The sequence below is a fragment of the Myotis myotis genome, unplaced genomic scaffold (genome assembly GCF_014108235.1).
Source record: "Myotis myotis isolate mMyoMyo1 unplaced genomic scaffold, mMyoMyo1.p scaffold_m19_p_2, whole genome shotgun sequence".
Lineage (NCBI taxonomy): Eukaryota > Metazoa > Chordata > Mammalia > Chiroptera > Vespertilionidae > Myotis > Myotis myotis.
In genome coordinates, this window is record NW_023416324.1 from 88,748,239 (window position 1) to 88,763,968 (window position 15,730).

General features: G+C 40.7%; 1 protein-coding gene across 4 annotated transcripts in view; it reads right to left on the bottom strand.

Annotated features, from left to right (window-relative positions):
- Positions 1 to 1,834: 1,834 nt before the first annotated feature.
- Positions 1,835 to 15,730, bottom strand: part of LOC118676335 (desmoplakin) — a 42,959-nt gene continuing 29,063 nt past the window's right edge. For 3 of the 4 annotated variants that reach the window (XM_036350089.1, XM_036350088.1, XM_036350090.1), the window contains 9 exons: positions 14,802 to 14,968; positions 14,010 to 14,148; positions 13,256 to 13,449; positions 11,828 to 11,990; positions 11,256 to 11,339; positions 10,718 to 10,825; positions 9,826 to 9,924; positions 6,749 to 9,043; positions 1,835 to 5,775 (listed from right to left, as the gene is read on the bottom strand). In XM_036350089.1, the coding sequence (XP_036205982.1) occupies positions 2,539 to 5,775; positions 6,749 to 9,043; positions 9,826 to 9,924; positions 10,718 to 10,825; positions 11,256 to 11,339; positions 11,828 to 11,990; positions 13,256 to 13,449; positions 14,010 to 14,148; positions 14,802 to 14,968 (6,486 nt within the window). In that variant the 3' untranslated portion in view covers positions 1,835 to 2,538. The remainder of the gene's footprint in view (positions 5,776 to 6,748; positions 9,044 to 9,825; positions 9,925 to 10,717; positions 10,826 to 11,255; positions 11,340 to 11,827; positions 11,991 to 13,255; positions 13,450 to 14,009; positions 14,149 to 14,801; positions 14,969 to 15,730) is intronic. The other variant, XM_036350091.1, reaches the window with a different exon arrangement.

Sequence of the window (15,730 nt, forward strand, 5' to 3'; positions counted from 1 at the left end):
GACAAATAGCACAATTTTCTCACCTACAGACAAATGGTGATGAGTATAAAAAGGCAGTACCAGAAAACACAGAAACAATCCAATAGCTGCAAGCAGATGTGGGGTAAGGGATGAGTTCTAGAAGTAGCTTATTCATTCTGCCCACAGCATCTTTACTTTTTATTCACATTTAGAGTTACCCTAGCAGCCTAGAACATGTTACACTATTTGAATGTGAGATGATTTTTATTGAAAAATTATATATTTCCCTTTTCAGTGGGTGCACTGTGTATCTAAACCAAATCAAAACTTAGTGCAGGTCAAGAATATCCTCTCTCCCAGGACAGAGGTCCTATTTCATTTTAGAGCAGCTCGAAGTGGCTACACTGTTTCGGAATTGTTTTATATTGATGCTTTAGTCTATTTAATGATCATTTTCCTAGAGCAGTCTCCTGCCCTATTCTAGTTTAGGCCTCTGTAATGGGCTGAATTGTGTCATTCCCCGCCCCCCCCCCCCCAAATGCTGTCTAATCCCTAACCCCCAATATGACTATATTTGGAGATAGGGCCTTTAAAAGAGGTAATTATGGTTAAGTGGGGGGAGGGGGGGAGGTTAAATGAGATGATTGAGTGGGGCTCTAATGTGATAGGACTAGTATTCTTAAAAGATTAGAAAGAGACACCAAAGCTCCCTCCATACTCATCACTGTCTACAAGCCTGAAAGTTGTCACCAGAAAACCAATCCTGGACTGCAACTTAATCTTGGAATTTTACCTTCCAGAACTATGAGAAAATAAATTTAAGCCACCCCATCTGAGGTATCTAATTACAGCAGCCCAAGATAACACAGCCTTGCAGCTCTAGCATAAGGAAACTCTACTTCCCCCAACATAGCATTTATCATATATTTTTTCTTCCTTTCATATTACAAGGACTATTTTTTTACCATGTATTCCTACCATGGGATCTACAGTTTCTGGCACAATGTGTGGCACACAGAAGAACTCAATATTTGGTGAATGAAACTAATTACAAACCCTTCTAGATTGGGAAGGGGGCAAGGGCAAGAAAAGAGGTAAGACATGAATGCTGTTTTCACGCTAAGTACCAAAAGCTCCAATAATTTAAGTATTATCTTAAGTATGATCAATTAGCATTTAACTTGCTTTCCTATTTCCTCTCTGCACTATAAAATGTTTGATTGTATTAATACTAGTGACATATGCAAGTTGTCCCACTGACTGCGTTGTGTGCCTTCTGTCCCCATCCAAGCTGCAAAGGCCTGAAGTCAGGGGTCTTCTAAATTCTATTGAACCTCATAGTACCTAGAATACTAGACACTAAATAGATATTCACTAAAGTCATGTTAATTTAATGACAAATGTCTGAATTTCAAGTTTCTCTTTGTCCTTCAACAGAGAGTCAAGAACTCTTCAGAAACTATCTTCATAGATTCAAGGACAATCCTTTTATGGGACAAAATGAAATATCCAAATGAGAATCTTAGTCACCTCATGTTTTTTAAATGTTATGATGATAACTTGCCCATGCTACTTGGTATTCATTGTCCAGCATAAAATAGAACAGGGTATTGACCTCTGGCCTGGCTTCTACAAAGGCTTATTTCCAAGGACTCTACCTGGTATACAGCAGGCACTTGAGAAATGTTGAAAAAAAAAACTAACTACAAAGATGAAATTCTAACACGAATTCAGAATGAAAATAGTTTATAAGTAGTCTTTCTTAATATGTGTTTTGAAAACAGATGGTTTTAGATATATTTTATAATAATCAAAAAGCTGTTGCTAAATGCCCTTGTATGTATAAACATGCTATTAAATCAAAACACAAAAATTCAAAAGTCCAAAAGTTTATTGCTAGAAGAGCAAACTTCATAGACATCTTTTTAAAGTACATTGAAAATGACAAGCAAAATAAACAGAAAACTTTGACCAAAGAAAAGCAAAGATTGCTGCTATTATGAACATACAGTCAAATTAATACCAAACCAAACAGATACATAGGAGTATAGGGGTCATACAATCCACATTCTAAAACTAAAAGGAGACTCATTCCAAAATGCTTAGTTTGGGGTGGGTTTTCTTGGGTGGATTTTTCTTGGGAAGGGGTACTATGTACTAATACAGAAAATGGAAATATTTAGATGAGAAACAAAATGGTGACTAAAATATTAGTAATCAATTTAATTTTCATCTCCAAGAACAGAAATCTGTATTATAGGCCAAAAAATATTCAAGAAGAATGGATCAAAAATCTAAAAACAGAAGAAAAACAAATTCTAAATTCAATTTGTGCTATCCTTACAACTGATTACCACTTCATATACACTGCATTCAGTGTATTACAATAGCTAAGGTGAGCTAAGAAGATAAAAAGCCAGAACCGCCTTTACTACTTGATTTAACCCTGGCAATGTTTTCTTAAGCACAGAAAATTCTATCACTATATTGCAAGCATTAGATTTTCTTTATTATTCAATAAAGTGAAAAAACGCATATAAATGAAGTCAAGGTATAGCAACCATTTCTAACTGACTATTAGTGCCCAATAGAGCTGCTGCTAAAGGAGTAGGAGGAGTAAGTGTAGGAAGAATTCCCTGTGGCATCAAAGCTTCCTCTCCTGGACCCACTGCGGGAACCAGAGCGGGAGCCCGAGCGAGATCCAGAGCGGGAGCCGGAGCGGGAGCCTGGAGCAGAAGACATGTTATAAGGGCTAGGCAAGCCCTTGGATGAAACAGAGGCGGCCTCCAGAAGGCGCAGGCCAGTGACATCTTCCACCATGGAGCGATTCATGGCATCCTTATAGGATATTTTCAATTTGGTTTTGGGGCAGGTCAGGATTTTGGCATAGCTGCTGATATCTTGCAGCCTCTGAGCTGCTCGGCCGTCGATAAACCCCTTTCTGATGGCTTCCTCAACGCTTATCCTCCCATGCACTTCGGGGTCAACTAGGCCTCCTGTGAGGTACTGGAACTCCATGAAGCGCTGGCCAGCCTCATACGGAAGCCATTTTTCTTTCACTGCCTCTGCTGCCGACATCTTCTTTCCCTTCACACCTTCAAAGCCAATGAAGGCTTTCTGAGCAGGCTTCAGCCTGGTAGCCATCTCTTGATCCACCAGGCCCTGGGAGATCGCATCCTGCAGTGACAGCTTCTGACCGGAGGTTGGATGGATAATGCCGCCTGTGCAGGCCTGAGCCTCCAGAAGCCTCTGACCAGTGATGCTATCCACAATGCCCCGCTCTATGCCTTCTGCAATGGAGATCTTCTCCAGGTTCTCTATGTCAAAGATGGCGGCAATGGGGCTTGATTCCTCCAGGGGGTCAGACAGAGAGCTGCTCTTGATAGTCAAATTCCTGACACTGGATATGGTGGAAATCTTACTTACTGACTCATGTCGGGCGCTGCTAAAAACTTCATCACTGACACTACCACCCATGCCACTGCTGTTGCCAACACCATTTTTCAAGGAGATCATATCAGCAAATTGGGTGAGGCTGAGGCTGCCGGATCGGTACTGTTCAAAGAACTTCCTGTCAACAAGGCCCTTGTCAATAGCATCTTGAATATCATACTGACTGCCTGTCTTTCTATCTACCAGGACCACCCTGGTGGAGCCGTCAGACCCAGTGATGGTTATTTCTTCCCACTCACACTCCTGCTCACATAGCTCCTTAAAAGTTTCATAATCGATAAGGCCCTTCTTGTAAGCCTCCTGAACAGACATCTCCTTGTTGGTTTCTGGGTCCACGATGACCACTCTGCGCTTCCTCAGGGTATTCTTCTGCGATGTCTGCACCTGCTTCCTCTTTTCTTTCAGAGGCAGTAGACAGAGCCCTGTTTCCTCATCCTTGATGCATCTTTCTTTTAGCTGTAGATAGGTAAGATTTTCCTCAGTGTTTGGGTCAAAAAACCCTTTTGTGTCATCAGTTGGATCTGAGAGAATCTCGCTGAGCTCCTCATTAAAGTAGCCCCTCTTGTAGGCCATGTCAACTGGTAACCGATGGCTCTCCTTCGGGTCGATGATCCCACCGGTTGCAATCTGTGCTTCTAACAATCGAATGCCGTGGCCCTTCTCAATGAGTTCCTTGTTCATCGCTTGGAACAGAGAGATAATGTTTCCCGTTTCAGGGTCATTATACCCAGTGACAGCCCGTTCTGCAGACAGGAGCTTCTCTTTGAACTCAATACCCACCAGACCTCTTTTATAGGCTTCCTCCACTGTTAACCTCAAGTTGCTAACAGGATCCACTATAAAGCCAGTAGCTGCTTGGGCTTCCAGCAACTCCAGGGCAGTACCAGGTCGGACCAAGCCAATCTTCATGGCCTCATAAATGCCAAGCTTCTGTTTTGTGGTCTCATTGTAAATGCCTGCTATGCAGCTTGAACCCTGAAGGAAGTCCTTAATTCTCTCACCAACTTCATCATAGGAAATTCGACCTGATTCCAGTTCATTTACAGTGGATAGTCCCAATATGCCAGAATCCACTAGCTCAGAAACGGTCACAGGCTGTCTGATTCCTGGGAAGGACATACTTCTCTTCTGTACCGTCAGCAAAAGCAGACCAGTGTGAGGTTCAATTCTGCACCGTTCCCTCAGCTGCATGTAACTGACCTTCTTTTGGGTGACTGGATCCACAAAGTTTTTCTGACTATCTCGGGGATCATTCAGGGACCTATACAAATCTCTGTCAATCAGCCCACGGGCCAAGGCTACATCTTTTGGCAAAAAGACACTGTTCACAGGGTCCACTACACCCCCTGAAGCGATCTGGGCTTCCAGAAGGCGCATTCCGGTTTCTCTATCAATCAGATTTTTCTTGATGGCTTCTGAAAGGGATACTGTCTTGCCTGAAAATGGGTCATCAAAACCAGTGATAGCTTTTTCTGCCGTATATATCTGTTGTCGGTCGTCGAAATCAATGAGGTCCCGAGCTATTGCATTGTCAACCGTCAGCTTCTCATTCCTATGGGGATCAATTATACCACCTGTAGCTGCCTGGGCCTCCAGAAGCATGACTGTGGATTCTGGGGTGATTAGATTCTTTCTCTTGGCCTCTACCAAAGAGTACTTTTCCTTAGGGGAAACAGAAGCTCCAGCGATAGCTCCTGCGCCCCGAAGGAAAGGCTGGATTTCAGAAGCAACTTCTTCCACTGACTTTTTCCCCTTCAGTAGTTTGTCCAAGGTTGTTTTGTCAATCAGCTGGCACTCGTAGAGCTGCATCGCCGTCACCTTCTTCCTCAGTCCATCAAACACCAGCTTGGAGGAGTCAACAGTCCATTCATACTCCGTCTGGGTCTCCCGATGGGATCCATAAGGGCGCTGTTTGAGTTTATCGATTTCCCTCTGAAGTCGGCAACGTTCTGTTTCCCACTGGGACTGTGTGTCCCTGGTAGAATCCTCCAGCTTTCGCCTGCACCTCTCTTCAATCCTCTTGATCTCAGCCTGGAGTCTTTCGATCTCACTCCTAAGGCTGTTCTTCTCTCTCTCGCTCTTTTCTCTTTCTGACTCTATCTTTCTAATAGCCTCTTCTTTGCGGGAATATTGAGTTTTCCACTGGTTCAGGTCATTCTGGATTTGCTGTTTCTCACACTCAAGGCGCTGTTTCACCCTGCTTTCTGCCTCTAGGGTTGCTTTGGCGCGGTTCAGCTCATCCTCCAGCCTCTGCAGCCTGATCTTGTCTTGCTCCAGAACCTTGATTTTCACCAGCAGGCTCTCTCTTTCCTGCACCACCTGCGTGCACTGACTCTTTGATTCATGAATCCTATTAGATGCCTGTAATTTAAAAAGAAAGAAATGGGAAAAACATGTTTGAATCATATCATATGACTACCATAATTTAAACTCTTTTCCTACATTATCTTAAAAAAAAAAAGTGCTTATTTTCTTTTCTTTGTTTCCCTGGGTATACTGTTATTTTGTTATCTTATAAATTCATGAAAAAATTCTGTAGATTTATGTTGCCACTTTGCAAAATGGCTTCATACTTACTTTTTTTCCCCCCCATAAAAGGAACTAGAAGTTGTAGACCTGTCTTGTTCTTAACAGCAATTAAGTTTCAAGAAAATATAGCAGTTGTGTTCCAGGTAATTAATTACACCTGCTATACCTACACCTCACCTGTTACAGTTGTACTAACATGTTTTAAAAAGCAATAAAAATCTTTGCAAATATACACATAACCCACACCCAGCCCCACACAAATATTGTCTATAGAAGTCAAATGTATTAGAAGCTAAAGAAGTTGTTTTTAAATTTAGGGGTTAAAAAAATAAAAGCCAAACAAGTGAGGCCATGATCTAGAGAGTAGAATAATGCATGCAGAAAAAGCATGCAAGCAAGAGAGAAAAGGTGATTTTAAAATTGCATAGAAAACGCCTATGACATGGCTTTTATTTAGGAAATTTTAAATTAAAAATATAGGTCATAGCTCACTAAGTAAGAGCTATCTTCTATAAAATAGAGTGAGACACTCAGAGGAATTGATCTCAGATGTTATACCTATGCTAAAGTTCTAAAAGCAGAGCCAAACACAGGTTACACACAAATTGGCATTGACAGAGTGACAGAGTGGAAGTGCAAAAAGCACTGAAGCTACTTTAAAGCAGTTGCCTGGATGATGACAGATAGTACAGTAATAAAAAGAAAAAGTAGACTTTCTACAAGCATCCATCTCAGTAACAAGAGCACAGTTCAGGTAAGATGACAATGAAGTGAATTATTTGAGAGACAGTGGAGCTGTGAATACCTCTAAAGCCTGCTTTTGGAATTTCTCAATTTCCTGTCTCAAATTTTCCCTCTCTCTCTGTAAATCATTAATCAGCCCCTGCAGTTCCAGGGTTCGGTTGTTGCTGATCTGCAGTTGGCTTCTTAGTTCAGAGATGGTTGCGTTTTTATCACTATCGGCTTCACTTCGGCCCCTCCTGAGCTCATCATATTCCAGCTTCAGGTTCCGTAGTTCTTCCTCCAACATCAAGTGCTCCTTGGTCAAGTTCTCTGTGAGAGACTGCAGCCTCTCGATTTCTATTTTGCTTTCATTTAAGCTTCTGCTTTTATCTTCTATCGCCTTCTGGAAATGCTCGTTCCTTACGTGAGCCTGTTTGACATTTTCTTGTTCCTGGAGCAGCTGGCGCCTCAGGGCCTCTACCTCCGAGGCCAGCCTCCTCAGCTCTTCCTGGGTCCTCTGCTTGTCCCTCACGTGGCCGTCCAGCACATCCCTCTGCTGCCGGAGGTCATCCTCGCTCCTTTTCTTAATGATGGACACCTGCTCCAGCTGCTGGGTCAGGCTGGTGATTTTTATCGCTTGCTCCTTCAAAGACCTCCTCATGCCGTCTAGTTCCTCCTCGAGCTGCTTCCTCTTGCAGGAGTCTTCTGAGGCCGTCCTCTTCAGCCGCATCAGCTCCTCCTCCACTTTCTGTTTCTGCAACTGCAAGTCTTTCAGAGAATTCTGGAATCTTGTGATGTCCTGGTCCTTCACGGTCCTCTCCTGGGAAATCCTTTCATAGTCGATTCTCAGGCGTGTTAGTTCTTTCTCGTGAACCTTCAATTTGCTTATCGTCTCTGTTGCACTGTCATTTGCTTTCTGCAGGTCAAACTGGGTCCTTTGTAATTTAGCATTTTCATCTTTCAGGAATTGTCGTTCATTGGTCTCTGTTTCTATAAGTTGTTTTAATCTCTCTATCTCTTTGTTTTTGTCCTGGATGGTCTTGGCCGCATCATCAAGAGACTGCTTGTATCTCAGGCTCTCTTCTGTTCGCATCTGAGTGACCTGTCTCAGCTCAATCTCCAGCTGCTGCTTTCTCTGAGACACCTCCGAGCCCGTGGCCTTTTGCTGCTGGACGTTTTCTTCAACCCTCCTGAGATTCTCTGTGGTCTGGGCTAAAGTGTTCTTCAGCCTCTTTACTTCTTCAGAGAGGCTCCTGTTTTCTCTGGTGAGGTTATCTATCTGGGCCCGGTAGCCACTGGTGTCCTCTTCCCTCTTCATGGTGAGCTGGTGGATGGTCGTCTTGGTGATGTTGATCTCGGTCTCAAACTGGTTTTTTAAGCTAATGATTTCCTCGTCGTAATTGTTTCTTACCTTAGCCAGTTCATTTTCATATTCCCAGCGGCGCTTCGCCTCATCCTGAAAATCAACTTTGAGTCTTTCAATCTCCTTGTTTTTGTCCTGAATGGTTTTTGCAGCCTCCTCCAGGGACTGCTTGTGTCTTGCATTGTCCTCTGAGCGCTGCTGGATGACCTGCTTAAGCTCTATCTCCAGCTGCTGCTTCTTTTGCATCGTCTCGGAGCCACAGGCTTTTTGTTGAAGGGCATCTTCCTCAGCCCGCCTTCGCTGCTCAGTGGTCTGCAGGATGCTGTCATTCAGCCTGACGATCTCATCCTTCAGATCTCGATTTTCCCTTGTGAGTCTGTCAAGCTGGTTTCTAAGGTTTTTGGAATCATCCTCCTTTTGCATGCTTATCTCCTGGATGGTGGTCTTCGTAATGTTAATCTCTGTTTCAAACTTGTTCCTTAAATTACTCATCTCCTCATTATAGTGGTTTCTTACCTTTGCCAGCTCACTTTCATATTCTCTCTTCCGGGCACTCTCCTCCTGCAGAAGAATCCTCAACCTTTCTATCTCGAACTCCTTGTCTTTGATGGCTTTTTCAGACTCTATTTTTTGCCAACCAAGGCTCTCCTTTTCACATTGCCTGGCTTTCTGCAGTTGGTCATAGTCACTCTTCTGTTGGTCAAATCTGTCTTCCACAGCCTTTCTTCTTCTCTTTTCATCTTCAATCTCATAAGTCAGTCTGGTGATCTTCTCATTGAGTTCTTTTATTTGGCCATAGCACTTGTCTAGATTTTGCTTAGCTGCCTTTCCATCCAGCTCAGCTTGTCTCTTTAGTTCCTCCAGGCTCACAAGCTTTGCTTTGAACTGGGAACACTCTGTCTGATATTTCTGCAGGTTCTGATCCAGGAATTTGTTCTTATTGCAGTTTTCAGAGTTAGCATCTCGGGCCAGTCTAAGCTCCTCTTCTAAAACTTCAATCTTCGTATTTTTCAGCTACAAAAGTAAAATCAGAAACATGTTGAAACAAAAACACGTCATATCACAAGAAGGAAACAGTACTTGCCCCCTCCCAGACCAGTGTACATTTTCATTTCTCTTCACACACCTGCATACATGCACACATACTGATACACATACAAGCACACACATACCACACATACAAGCACACACATAGAGAGGGATATAAGACAAAAACTACTTGACAAAAATTCAAGAAATCTGTATTTTCCTCATAATTTTTCAACTGCTTGTATGATCTTAGCAAATGATGTACCTTTGAGATTCAGCTTCCTCATCTATAAATGAGGTGCTTTCTTCCAAAAGCAAAAGCTTATGATTTCATAAATTATGTTTGCTTTATTTCAAGGAATACAGTAAGTTTCCATATAAACTCAATTCAAGTATTAGAAATGAGGAGTAAATTAAACAATCACTCAACATGAAATATTCAAATGCAGCTATCATCCAGTACGTTCTTAGTCTTGATTTAATACAAAGAAATAAAGTAAATTCCTTGACCAAACTATAAATGAAATTACTGGTTTGGGGAAAGGTAAAATAGCTATAGTTTTGTAAATATTACCTAAAGCATTTTGAGCAGTGTACTAGAGCATGGGACTAACCCCAGGCTCATGAGCAAACTATATTATACTAATTATGTAGAAAAACAGTTTTACCAGTAAGTATGCCCAAATCCATGTTATAATGAGACAGTATTAATAAGGTTCTACTCTAACTTTTTGATGCTTCAAGGAAATAAAATAAATAAAAATTACCTTCAGGTCTTCCAAACTCTTCAGCATCTCACTTAAGAATCTGAAATAGTCTCCAGATCTTGTAATTAGTTCTATGTACCGAGAATGCATGTCTGCAGCCTTGGAGAAACAGAGTGAAAGAAGATAAAAAAGATTATTACATTCCAAAATAGCCCTATGCATGTTGACCGATTTTGTTTTATAAAACAATGAAATAGCAAAATTTTAATTCAAAGAGTGAATTCCCTTCTTTCATGCATGCTAATGCCAAATTCTAGGAGTACATCAACATAAAAAGGGCTAAAAACACTGTATTCCATCCTTAGCTCTACAGGGTGTTTTCCCTAAACCAGGGATGGGGAACCTTTTTTCTGCCAAGAGCCATTTAGATAGTTATAACATCATTCATGGGCCATACGAAATTATCAACTTAAAAATTAGCTTGCTATATTTGGTCAAACATTTAATAACTCACCCCTAATGCCTTGGCAGGGCCAGACCAAATGGTGTCAAGGGCTTTATATGGCCCTTAGGCCAGACATTTCCCACCCTTGCCGTAAACCATCTGACAGGTGAAGTTCTCTGACAATTTTTTAGGGAAAAGTTGTCTTTTAAAAATCTACAAGATATTTTCCACTTTTTAAAGTCTCCCTCATTAAATTCAGAATTTAAGCCTAATTTCTGCAAAAATTCTAATAAATAGACAACAGATTCAGACTTCTACTGATCATTTCCTAAAATGCATCACATACTGATCACTCACACTAGAAGGAACATAACCTTCTATTCAACCTTTTTGAGTGGATACCCTATAACAAAAGATGAATTTAGGACTGCAGGGAAGACAGGAAGAAGACAAGGGAGGAGGCAGAAGGAAGGGCAGGCCCTAAGAGATATGTAATGACATACATACCTCTTGCAGAATCACCCCAGAAGGAGACTGAACCATGGTTCTCTTAATAGGTATGTTCAGTAGTGTTTCCAGTCCTGAGGTGTATGATGCCAGCTGGAGTTCATAATCCTGCAGAATAATAGAGTTTAAGAAATACATACTTCGTGAACTTATAGTCACTGACAGCTACCACTCCACATTTCAAAATATCAAACTGTATTGCTAATGACCAACACCAAAGGCTATCATATGTAGCTAGTGCCCACGCAGCTAATATTATACTATTAAACCAAGCATTACATCTTTATATGCTAACTGGAGAATTTTGTACATGCCATCAGTCTAGAGAATGAGGACCAGCCCAGCCCCACAGGTATTGTCAATGTGTAATGAATTCATATTAATGGATAACAAATTCTTATGGTTTGTTTAGGAAAGAACATATAAGATCCATAATTGCTATCCTCAAGAAGTTTATAATCTTGAAACTGAATCAGAAAATAATGCAGTTAATAATATTCTTGATGAAATACCAACATTCTTTGTAAAAGCAGCATACCTTAATTGAATTTGCACAAAGTTCAGCAATTTTTTGTACTTCTTCTGATTTGTCTCGTTTGCCAGAAATTTCATTATGCAAGTTCTATATAAGAAAATAAAATATTATTTACAAATGTTAAAGTGTATATATATTTAAAAAGAAATGTTATTTCACTTTTTAACCTCTGTTCCTTGTTTTTTCTCTCTCAGTTTATTACTACATGTACTGGCCTCCTATTCTCACAGTTAAACCTTAAGAGATGAGCATATGTTCTATTCAGAAAATAGAACAAAGCTCTTCAACTTCTTATCTACTCAAAAGGTTACTTTCCAGTCAGAATTCTTTTCTGGTCCTTTTAACTCAATTTATAAAAATACTTTAGTATAATATTACATTATTTCTATAGTCATAACTGCATCTCTTTGTAAATATCTCAATTGTTTTCCTCTGGGCAGCCTTTTAAGCATTCACAAAATAGGCTAGTAATATTAATCATTTCAAACCCAGGCACTGCTATGAAAACCAGAGGAAAATACAGCCTACACCCAAGTAATTTCAAAACGGCTATGGAATGACAAGTTGACTTTTACCTTCTGCTCATTTAAAAATCGCATGACAGTGTTGGAATCCCCAAACTTCATGGATTCTAAGGAATCCTGGCGGCGTTTGGCATCATAGAGCCACTTGCAGAAAGCCTGGTAGTTATCACGATAATTCCTCAGTTGCTTGATTTGTTTCTCTAGGTCCCATAATCTAGAGAAAGCACAGATAAAATTATTGAAATCATTAAAGCACTGCAGTTGTTCCTCAAAGTATTTTATAGAGAGCTCCTATATGACCAAGCCATTCCACTTCATATTTACCCAAGAGAAATGAAAACATACATCCACACAAACTTTACACATGAATGTTCATAGCAGCATTTTTCACAATAGTAAAAAACTGGAAACAACCAAAATATCCATCAATGGATGAAAGTATAAAAAAAATGTAATATATCCATACATAAAATATTACTCAGCCATAAAAGAAATGCAGTACTAACATATGCTACACCATGTGTGAACCTTGAAAACACTCTAAGTGAGAAAAGCCAACTGCAAATGACCATATATTGTTTGATTCCATTGATATGAAATGTCCAGAACAGGCAAACCTATATAGACAGAAAGTTGGGTGGTAGTGATGGCTGGTGGGTAGAGGGTTTCTTTGTGAGGATGACAAAAATGTTCTAACTTAGATTGTAGTGATGGTTACACAATTCTGAATATACTAAAAACCACTGAATTGTACACATTAAATGAATGATCTATATGGCATGTGAACTACCTAACAATAAAGATGTTTTTTAAAAGCACTGGTAGCCCTGGCCAGGTGACTTAGTTGGTTGGAGCGTCATCCCATACACCAAAAGGTTGCAGATTCGATTCCCAGTCAGGACACATACCCAGGCTGCAAGTTCGAGCCCTGGTCAAGGTGTGTACAGGAGGCAACCAATCAAGGGTTCTCTCTCACATCAATGTCTCTCTCTCTCTTTCTCTCTCTCTCTCATCAATAAAAACATATCCTCAGTGATGATCAAAAAAATAAATAAAAAGCACTGCTAACAAAATGAATTACAAGCAAGATTCAGGAGTTTTTTTTAAAACCTCGTGTGCAATAAAGCATTTCTTTGGTTAAGATTTAATTTTCATAAACTTTTAGTAAGAACATATCTGCTTTCTCCAATAATCATAACAAGGGTTTGTTTATGGGGCACAAAAGAGCTTGATCAATGTCTTCTACTATTTCCCCAAGAACCTGGATGGCACCTGGCTTGGGCTGGTTCAATCTTGGCTATTGGGATGTACTGTCCTTCTGTTTCTAACAAAGCTATCTACAGGCCGATCATAAACAGAACACCTGTATTGACTAACTTACATACAAAACAAAACCATTATTTTTATAGTGATTATTTCAAGTGCCATTATCTCAGGAACAAACAATTGGGAAGAAAGTGCAGAAGGAGGCCAGCATACCTGTAGTCTATCTGTTTATCTATTCTTTGCCAGCGATCTGTCAGCTGTGTGACTTTTTCACTGAACTTGCCCAGATCCAGGTCATAAAGTGGATACTGCTGTGAAGTCTGGGAGTGGATCTGCTGGGCTTTCTGCAGTTCTGTCTTCATGGTGGCCAACAATGACTTCTTCAAGTTCAAGTCATTTTTAATTTTCTGTCATCAGAGAAAAAAGAGTATAAATTCATCTCATCTACTTCATGTCTCACTGCAAATCACCAAATAAAATTTTTTTTATAAAACTCTATAAAATATTCATATTTTTAAGTGATGATCAATTCAGGAAAATATATTTACTGATTTCATTTCCCAATAAATGTGCCAGTGATTTAGTTCCTTGTGCTACCCCATTAAAAAATGATTAAATGTGTAAATTAGTTTGAGAAATGCTAAATATTACACTCGATCCTTTGCCTGAATAATTATAACATGTATTAATGTATTAATGGCTCTGAGAAATCTCAGAGTATAGAAACCAGTTTAACTACATTTAGCTAGGCATTCCACAGACTAATCTCACCACAAATTACTTTCCCACATAGTTCCTACTAATGCACTCTGAAAAGCAGTGTATTAGAGATAACAATTAATATCAACATGTGTGGCCAACAAAATTTGGTCCTCAAATCCATGAAAACTTGGTGAAGCTTTATCACTGGAACTGAGTCCCTTATTACTTCCCATTCCTGGGCCCCGGTGGCGTCCCTTCACATTACCTTCAGTCCACAGCGGTAAGCTTCCACTTTGTCCAGATCCAGGTAGACAGTTTCCTCTTCGGTGAGTCTGGCTTCGTAAACCTTTAACATGTCTTCTGTTTGGAGGATGGCCTGGAGCAGTGCTCGCACTGCGCATAAGCTGTAAAGACCAAAAGAGGCAAACAGCTTTGCCCATGATTTCATTAAACTTTGAACCTCTGGCTCCTGCTACTATTAATGAAAGAGGACAACAGTAGAGCAGATAAATTTTTTGCCTAGTTTATAAGCTGCAGGAGCAATATACCCCTCCCGCTCCCCCATCATGCTTCAGACCACCATTCTGTATTAACTGGGGAATTCTAAGCTCTAGCCCAGGGGTCCTCAAACTTCGGTCCGCGGGCCACATGCAAATACAAATATTGTATTTGTTCCCGTTTTGGTTTTTTACTTCAAAATAAGATATGTGCATTGTGCATAGGAATTTGTTCATAGTTTTTTTTTAAACTATAGTCCGGCCCTCCAACGGTCTGAGGGACAGTGAACTGGCCCCCTGTTTAAAAAGTTTGAGGACCCCTGCTCTAGCCCTTAGAGCATATCTGAGTTGTAAGATAAGTTAGATCTCAGTGCAGTGAAATTGACACCCTTGGCTAGAGGAGTCTCTCTCAAAAGCACAGAATGTTAACTAAGCCTCTAGTGACAACAGAAACTGAGAGGCAAAGGATTTAGCAAGCCAAGCTTATAAAGCAAATAAGTGTGATAAAATGAAGCTTGAGCAAAGCAAAATGTCTGAGATAAAGCATTAGTTGTGATTACCTATTTAAGTAGCCATCTGTAACGCCATTGATGTTTTCCAGTTTCTGAAACAGCCCAAATACCTCATTCTGTAAATAGCAATATTTTTCCGAACCTCTGAAGTTAGCTAGCATATCTTTAAGCTGGTTGAGGACTTCAGCAATTGCTTGGGAATCATTCTGCACACTCTGTCAAAAAAGAAGGAACACTTTCTTGATTTAATTGTGTGATTCCTGTGATTGTGTTTGTCCTTTAAAAGTTCACTAAATGTAAAGGATTCAAGAAAGGGACTGACTTGACCTTTCCCTTCCTTCTTCAGGGTGGCCTTACAAACACTGTGCAACGTGACCCCTTACTTACAATTTACACCTAGGACATGCCAACACAGTGCCCAGGTGTGGCTGGGCAGAGAAGGCTGAGCTACAAGCTGAAACACCTGGGATGTGGTCCCAGCTCCACCAGTGGCTTTGAGCTTTTACTCCACCAACCAAATCTCTCAGCGCCAGTTTCCTGTCTACAAATAAAGATAATTCCACCTGCCCGGACAGCATGGCTTAGCGGTTGAGCGTTGACCTGTGAACCAGGAGGTCATGGTTCAATTCCCTGTCAGGGCACATGCCCAGGTTGTGGGTTCGATCCCCAGTGGGGGGCGTGCAGGAGGTGGCCGATCAATGATTCTCTCTCATCATTGATGTTTCTATCTCCCTCTCCCTTCCTCACTGAAATCAATAAAAACATTAAAAAAAAAAAAAAGATAATTCCACCTGCCTAGCCCATATCATAGGCTGTTGTAGGCAGAAGCCAAATTAATGTTTGTGAAACGTTTGAAACGAACAAAGTACTACATGGCACAAAGGGAAAACACTGTAGCTTGATTCAGCAACCCACAACCTAACAGCAAAGGTGGCTAATCCCCAGCCTGGTAAACATCTACAAATCTGGAAGCATGG